This window comes from Pteropus vampyrus, unplaced genomic scaffold (genome assembly GCF_000151845.1).
Source record: "Pteropus vampyrus isolate Shadow unplaced genomic scaffold, Pvam_2.0 Scaffold45, whole genome shotgun sequence".
Lineage (NCBI taxonomy): Eukaryota > Metazoa > Chordata > Mammalia > Chiroptera > Pteropodidae > Pteropus > Pteropus vampyrus.
The window spans coordinates 1,532,071-1,540,711 of record NW_011888826.1 but is presented as its reverse complement, the minus strand read 5'-3'; the positions used below and the strand labels follow the sequence as shown (position 1 = coordinate 1,540,711).

At 35.3% G+C, this 8,641-nt stretch overlaps 1 protein-coding gene across 6 annotated transcripts in view; it reads left to right on the top strand.

Moving 5' to 3' along the window:
• ATP6V1H (ATPase H+ transporting V1 subunit H) overlaps positions 1 to 8,641 on the top strand; it is a 124,643-nt gene that overhangs the window by 10,684 nt on the left and 105,318 nt on the right. For all 6 annotated transcript variants that reach the window (XM_011359156.2, XM_011359158.2, XM_023530040.1 and 3 more), the window contains exons 3-6: positions 1,992 to 2,094; positions 3,042 to 3,131; positions 6,153 to 6,266; positions 8,532 to 8,636. In XM_011359156.2, the coding sequence (XP_011357458.1) occupies positions 1,992 to 2,094; positions 3,042 to 3,131; positions 6,153 to 6,266; positions 8,532 to 8,636 (412 nt within the window). The remainder of the gene's footprint in view (positions 1 to 1,991; positions 2,095 to 3,041; positions 3,132 to 6,152; positions 6,267 to 8,531; positions 8,637 to 8,641) is intronic.

Below are 8,641 nucleotides of genomic sequence, written 5' to 3'. Positions count from 1 at the left end.
CAGGAAGTGGGCACGCTGGCACTTGCCTTGGAGATCTAGAAACACATGGACTGAACGTTCTCCTTTGGGTTGGTAAGGAAGGGCTTGTTGGAAAATCAATGCATGAGAATAGTTTTTTAAAAAGCTGTGTTAAATAAAGGAGCATATATGAAAACAAAGTTACAGTGCTTAAAACTGCGGAACTGATGGAAGAAAGACAGAACAATGGATTACAAAGTCCAGAGGCAAATTAAAATTATATAAAATAGTGTGTAGTAACAGTGTAAATAAAACCAAGAAGGGATAAAGTAAAACACTGAGATTTTAAATACATAAAAGTCAGGATCTGTGGAGGAGCATGGGGTTGTGGGTAGGGCTAGCAGGAAATATGAGAGTTCAGCTCCTTTGTCTTGGGAAGGGGACAGTTCTGATCACCTCACCTTCCCACACTCTCCTGTGTGCTTCGGGAAACCTGTCCTCTTCAGGATTTTGCCTCAACCCCACCTAGGCTCTTCGCTTCTGTATCCTGTGTTCCCCACTCCATCCCTGGTCTGTCTTGGGAGCATTTCCTCATAGATCATCTGCACGTAATCTCATCTCAAGGTCGGCTGCCACTGAGAACCCAGCCCATGACAGCTCTGAAAAAGGACCACTTCTCTAATTATGCATCTTGGGAAACCTGTTTCAAATTCGATGTTTCCCTGGTTGGGTTTTGTGGAACACTAGTCCCTCAACTGACTCTGGGGGCAGGGGATCTGAAGGGCAGCTTTTTAAACTACTTAGTTAAAAAAATATATTGGTGCTGTTTGAATGATGAAGCATATTACACAAAATTTTTCTTTATTTTCAACGTGTTTTTACTCCATGCTTATACACACCAAGTGCTTGTTCTTGTGTTTTCTGATAATCACTCAGTGGAGTGGGGCAGGTAGTATTATAATTGCCTTTTTACTGGTGTGGAAAATAGTGGTCAAAGGGATAGTGACATGTCAAAGTTTCACAACTGGAGTTGGAACTCTTTCTCAGATTGACTCAAATTCTATACTTTTATTACCATACTGATGGTCTGAAAGAATTGACGTGTATCCTGAAGTGCCCAGTCTCACAGAGACTAGTAAGGCTGTTCTGCAGACATGTCTTTTCATAAGGAAAGATTGGACAGGGGATTCTCTGTGATGTATTTGAATACTTGATAGAGTGTAGCAGTTGGGAGGTCAAACCAGCCTGGAATGGAAGGTGACAGGTTCAGGTGTGATGATGCTGAATTTGTGAAAATGGTAAGAGATAGAAAACAGTTGGAGATGGTTTGGGAAAGAGAAAAGACAAGTATGTTGATTTTAATCTCACTGAAGGTAAGAGTTTGGGAAAGAAAAATGAGATTACAAAGATTAAGCCATATGGAGGAGTCTCGAAGAGCGAAGAACCGTTGAAGAAGGGACCGCTTGAAGTAGGAAAACAGCGTAGTGTGGGGTGACTGCTGGGAGGATGGGGAATCAGGATGGAGAGGTTATTTTTTCAGAGAGGAGGAGGATCACATTTTTTCTGAGTCTGGAGGAAAAGAATATACTGGAGAAAAATGATTATAGAAGTTCAGGTAAAGTGACTTTGATAAGTTAGAAGGCCAAGTAAATTGATTGGCTTGGGGTGGGCATAAGGGTGAGGCTTTGGAGAGTGTTAAGAGGCGACATGTTATTGAGTGCTTACTGTGGGCCAGGCACTGTGCTAACTGCCTTATGCAAATCGTTTAATTTCATCCTCAGTTGAACCCCCTACAGGCAATGTGGTATTGTTGTCATTTTGCAGATTAATTAACTCAGGTCTGGAGAGGTCACATGATCAGTAAGTGGTAGGGCTAAGCTTTGAACTCAGGTCTGTTTGAAGGTAGAGCCTGCACATCAGCCCTCATGTTTTATTACTGAGGAGAGAGGAAAAAGACTGAAATTCCTGTTTCACTTCCTCACAGTGGCTATTCAACTCTTACTGAATAAAAACAACTTATTCTTACTTTCCAGGGGGCAGATGATTTCTGCTGAAGACTGTGAATTTATTCAAAGGTTTGAAATGAAAAGAAGTCCTGAGGAGAAGCAAGAGATGCTTCAAAATGAAGGCAGTCAGGTAATCGATATAAACTTATCATGAACACTTCTCTGTGTCTTTAAAAATTCTTGAAATGTTTTTTAATGACTGTGTGATATTCCATTATAGATATGCATCATAATTTAACTAAAAATCCTTTTTTATTGGAAGATATTTGAGTGATTTCCAGTTTTCCTTGTTAATTTTGGGAAAAAATGTTATGTTTAGTATGTTTATTCTTCTATCCTTTTCTGCATTTCTGAAAATCTTCTTAGAATACATTCCCAGAAGAGAAATTGCTTTTTCAAAGTACACGTTTTTTTAAAAAGTTGCTTAACTTGTTTTTTAGAAAATGTTTTTACTTTGTATTCTCACTAGTGCAGTTCCACTATCCATTAGATTTTCTGATATGGGGCTCTGATTGGCTGAAAGAGCGCATATGCAGCCCCGTCTGATTCTCATAGCAAACCTGGGAAATTTATGAAGAAACATATTGTTGGTGCCAGTTTCTGTTGAAGTCCAGAGAGATTGTTACATCGTTGATAAGTTGTAGAATGAAGACAGGTCAAAGTCTTCTGATTCCAGTCCCCAGTACTCCTGTTGGTCTAGTGTTCTGCTTCCCAGTATATCCGCCTCCCCCCGCAAAAAAGTTTAAAACTAATGATAATATTTGATTGTTTACATAACTTAATTTTTATGTTGTAGATAATTAAGAGTTGATAGTGGCTAGGTCTGTATTTTAAAAATAGTGAACATTTTGAAATTTATCACTAGAAATGATAAAAAATCAATGCAAGTCATAGAATAGTCCTCCCATACTTCATCACAATATTTGTAAAAGGTATACATTTTCTATAGTTGAAACCTGTTAATAGCATGTGTATCCTAATTTAGGCAAGCAAAATAATATTTTACTGAAATTCCATTAATATGTCGTGTTTGCAGTTGAAAACAATAATTAACATTGATTTCATTTTTTTTTGTAGTGTGCTAAAACATTTATAAATCTGATGACTCATATCTCCAAAGAACAGACAGTTCAGTACATACTAACTATGGTCGATGATATGTTGCAGGTAGGTATAGTCTTTACTTAATGCAGTTGGTGACTTCATCTTTTTATGTACTGCACAGTAACATTTTTGTAAGGATTCATTTATAGCATTGGTTCTCTTCTAGAGTGTAATAATATATTTTTCTTCATTATGTGAGTTGTGATTTGCTAATCATGATAAAAATGAGAATGCCCACATACAGATTATCTTGTTCTTTTTTATGATTTGCTAATCATGATAAAAATGAGAATGCCCACATATAGATTATCTTATTGTTTTTCTGTATGGCTATTTTTGTTGTTTTTCATAGGTATTTTTTCCCCCATAATACCTGAGTTTTTTGTTGAATGCCAGCAATGTTCAGTGAATCACTTGAGGCTTTCAGGATGCTCTGTGTAGTCACAGATGATATGGCTCCTTCTCTTTCAGTTATTCCACAGATTTCAATTCTCCTGTGTTTCAGGCCAGTGCCAAGCACTGGGGCTTCACTGCTGAATGTAGGCAAGGTGCTGGCCCTCTAAAGCATTGTTCATTTGGAGAATGTTTTGCTAATCATCTGACATTTTTCTAGTTGTATAACATCTCTATTTATTGCCTTACTGTCTCTGAACACAGAGGGGCCTCCTTTAGTTACAGTTTTGTATTTTACACCAGAATATAATCTAGGTTTAAATTGTCAGTGTATAGAGTAATTCTTTTTGAAACAAGCTGTCTGCCTGCTACATCCAATGCCTGTCTACATGTGTTAGGAGACTTGAAGAAAGAGTTTCAGTCTGGCTCCTTAGGGGCAGTCTGGCTACTTAGTGGTTGTTCTGTCAATTTACAAGGAAAAACATTTATTGATGACCTACTATGCACCAAGCACTGTGCTAACTATGATTGAGGATACAAAGGTTAGAAAGAATGTTGCTGTTTGCCTAGGGGCCATAATGTCATTTACAAGAATATAGTGATTTTATAATGTAAGTGAGGATCAATATCTAATATGGCTGATGACATACTGGGCTGATGCATGCCTGTCTCAGAATGACCTTGGTTCTCTGAGCACTTTTTTCTTTAAAAAAGTAAAATTAATAAAAATGGAGAATGTTGTGGTTTGCCCTGGCTATCCTGGTTATTGTATAGGACTATACCTAGAATGAGGAGGCTGTGAGTAGGCATGCGACCTGTTTTTTTATTTTATTTTAAATATTATACACCTGCATATATAGAACACACACAAATATCCTCAATTTTTATACATAGCCACAAATCTATAAATTAAAAACCGTGAGTTCACACTCTCTCCAATTTCATTTTAGTTCAACACTACAGAGTTCATTCTAGTTACCCTTTTCCACGTTTGTAATCTCTTCTGACATAGTGAGATTGTGAGATCCTCTTATTCTCCATCTATTAATTTGTTTGTTCTGCCCTATAATACAGAGAAAGTAGTTTTTTGATTCATACGACTATGAAAAACAAGCCCTTTACTCAGAATTCAGTGTTTGTTTACAGTACTTTATCTTTAAACTGAGGGTATGTAGTCAGAGTATTATATTCAAGTTTCGTTCATAGTGGTTATGTTATTTTTCTTGAAATACAGTTGGATTCATTTGTTTCTACTTTAGTCTTTTTCTCATCCTTGTTGATTTTATTTTATTATTTTCGATTATGTACAATAGTAACATGCTTCTCAAAGTCAAAACTATACAGAAAAGTATACTCTGAGAGATATCACCAACCCCTACCCATCCCTTGCCACCCCATTCCCACCTACCTGTTATAGGTAACCAATATCCTAGATTTTTGGTTTATCCTTCCTGTTTTTCTTGTTTTTTTTTTTTGGCAAAAATAGGCAGGTACGTGTGTATTTTCTTATATTCCCCTCTTTTTTAATACAAAAATATCTTTATTCAAATATGGCTTCATTCATATTCTCTTAAAGGGGTGTATCTGGGGTGTCTGGGACAATGATGGCTGGTGGCATATTTTAAGCAGGAATTGAAACTATAAAGGACTAGTTGAGGAAGATGGATTTTAAACGTATCTAAATGTATAAAATAGGTTCTGCTCTTTATGTTTGTAAGATACTTTGTTCATTTACATGCACAATGAGAGTTAACATTTTAACTTTGGAAATAATCCACCAGTAGAGTTAAAGATGACCTACCTGAGTTTTGAATCCTTTGCTAAAGTCATTATCATAACCATTTCCATTGTTATTCTAAACTATAATGTTTATTACTTAAGGAGATGGTAGTTTATTCCTCAAATAGGTAACTGTTAGCACAGGCCAAAATTAAAACCAGTGTATTTACAAAGAATTAAATGTTGATCTGAAAATTAAAATTATTTATGTGATTATTTGTGCTTTTACCAAATATATTCACTTAGGGAACCAGAAAGTGGATTTCAGCCAGTAATATGCAGAGAAAATTTAGGTGAGACGTAGAGTTTGCATGATTTGAACTAAGAATTAGTTGTTCCTCAGATCCTAAATCTACATACTAGTATGATACTCTGTTTTTGGCTCTCTCTGCCCTGATTTTTCTATCATAAATTGCTAATGATAACCTTGAACATTTGAGATTTCTCTAATTCCCTGTTTTCCTTGCCTGCTTGTAAGTAGCTTGAGATGCTTCTTGCCAGTCCTTCTATCTAGAGCTAATTTGTGATCTCTCTGCCCCCTTCCGATTTCGTTTGTGTGGAAGCAGGGTAGAGGTGTTGGAACAACGTTGGGAAAGGCAGGTCAGAAGTGCAGGCTGAGGAGACATGTAACTTAAGAGTGCTACACCTTGCAGGGCTAGGATCTGTTATCTTGGCTCACTTGAATTAAACTCATCATAATAATTAAAGGTGATTTTATTTTTAAAATATTCCTGCTCCTATCACCATCCCCTACCCCATAATAATAATAGCAATAGGGAGATAAATATCACACTGGAATAATAAAAAACACACATTGATGGGACATAAATGAAAAGGCTGAGAAGAAGTGCACAATTGTTACATCTTTAGGAAAATACATTCTGATTAGTGATATTTCTTTTTTCTTTTTAGGAAAATCACCAACGTGTTAGCATTTTCTTTGACTATGCTAAACGTAGCAAGAACACTGCGTGGTCTTACTTTCTGCCAATGTTGAATCGCCAGGATCTCTTTACTGTTCATATGGTAAATTTTGAATTGATCCAATTTCTGATTTAGGGAAGAAGCACATCTAGGCCATTTATGACTTGGTAACCTCCCAGTTCCTAGAGGAGTAATGGCTGTGACGCTAACTTTTCAAAGTAGTAGTTCCTTATTGGTGTGGGCATATGAGAAAGACAAAGGGGAAAGGATTGCTCTGATACATTTGAAGTTTTGTAGAGTATAATGATGAGTTTATTAGCATAAAAGCCTTGTGAATACATGTGCAAATAGCTCTGGATAGCTATGATAGGTTTAACCAAATTTACTGTAGAAATTAAATTTTGCTTTGAAGTAGTTACTGTGTTTAATTTTTATTTTAAATAATTAATTGCTTTTTAATATCTTAAGTACACTCCTGTTTTAAATTTTGCACGAAAGGCTATCTTTGGAAGCCTTAACAATGAAGAATCTTCGAAGGAGTATGTGGAGAAGGTATGAGAGGAGGGTTGAGAGACTAAATCTTTGGCTAAGCATTGCCTACTCCCATGTAGAATGAGCTCTGGGACATGGGGTGGGGGAAGCTCCTGAAGCCGCTCATTTTAGTACATGTCTTTACATTTTTCAAATCAAGAACTACTACTGTCATTGAAACAATTTTGAGCATATGTGCTCGTTCTCTCCCTCTCTCTCTTTCTGTCTCCTTACATATCTATATTCACTTATGTACTACTGTATTCATATGTTTTATATATTATAAAACATTTATAAAAGAAATTAAAAAGGATTCATGAAATAAATTCTATTTTAAAAAATACTTAAAAAAACCAATAATATATTTTCTTTCAAATTGTAGAGACTTATTTTCACTGTCTGCATACCTGGTTTAAACGTCGTCCTAATTTTGACGGTTTTGTAATAAAATTGACAAATATAGTACAGACCAAATATAAATTTAGGGTAAGGTTCATCATTATTAATTGTGTAGCCAAATCCATGTTTTAATTTCTTTATGATTTTAGTTGCTTTTGTCTAATCTTTAAAATTTTGAGGGTCAGATTGTCATTGGGTTACCTAATGTACTGATGAAGAGCTTATGCTCTGAGTAGAAATGTCAAGCCTCTTCTTTCTTTGTCTTTTCCGTTTTGATCAGTGCTTACGTTGCTGATAATATTTTCAATCCCTGGTTTCTTTACAGGAATCTTTTCAAGTTATTTATCTAGTTTGTGAAAGTTAGGTCTGTTTAAAGTAGATAATGTATCTGTAAAGTCACTTAGCTAGGCACATGAAAATGTCCATTTGTCACAACTTAGTGAATGATTCAAGGCGTGGCTGTAAGCCCTCCATGGTGTAGAATTTTGGATATGTCATGATGCTTGAATGCCCGACATACTGACCTTGAAAGTGTGCCTTCATCACCTTGCTCAGCTGTAGCCAAGTATAAGAACAAATATCGGTCTACCAGCACAGAAATTATTTTGGGGTTAACTAGCCTTCCATTCTCTACTGTGATTAATTATTGCTGAGTAATTGGAGTTTTGAAACATTGACTTTTAGATTGTACTGAAGGAATATTAAGTTGGGTTTGTGTGTAGAGAAGTAGTATTTTATATTGCCTGCTTTTTTGTCTTTATATATACAGATATATACTTACATATATATTCAGATATATTGTGGTATAACTGACAAATTATAAGGTATTTCAAGTTACAACATGATGATTTTATATAGATATACTTAGACTGCCTATTTAATTAAAAAACCACGATTAGTTTTATAGTTTGAAGAAAATTGAGAAGTCTTTGAGGAGAAAAGCGTATATTTCTATATATCAAGGGAGATGGCTGTTTAATACAAGGATATATTTTGTACAAAAATACAGATTTTTAGGTGTGAAGACTCACAAGGGGCTCGGAATGAGCAAAGTACTGGCTGGCCGTTTGTTACAGAGATTTCTCAGAACTCTGGCAAGTGATTTGATGAAAGTCTGATGCTGAGGAAGATTTCTGTGCTCTTTTGATTTTTGTTGGTCTTATAATGAATCCCAATCTTACTTTTGAAACTCAAAACAATACAAGGAATGTAGTGAAATTCTTAATTTAACAACTAATTTTGGTTCATTGTAATGGAAATATTTGAAAATACATTTTTACTATATAAATATATTTCTAAAAAAATATAAATTATTTTTTTTTAGGAGTTGAGTGTTAAAAAAATTATGCAGCAAAATGCTTATGAGTCCTGATTTTTAAGATATGTGATATGATTGTAGAATCTATATAGTATTCAAGTGTATTTCTTATTTTTTAGGCAGCAAGAATTATTGCCAAGTTAGCTGCTTGGGGAAAAGAATTGATGGAAGGCAGTGACTTAAATTACTATTTCAATTGGATAAAAACTCAGCTGAGTTCACAGGTAAA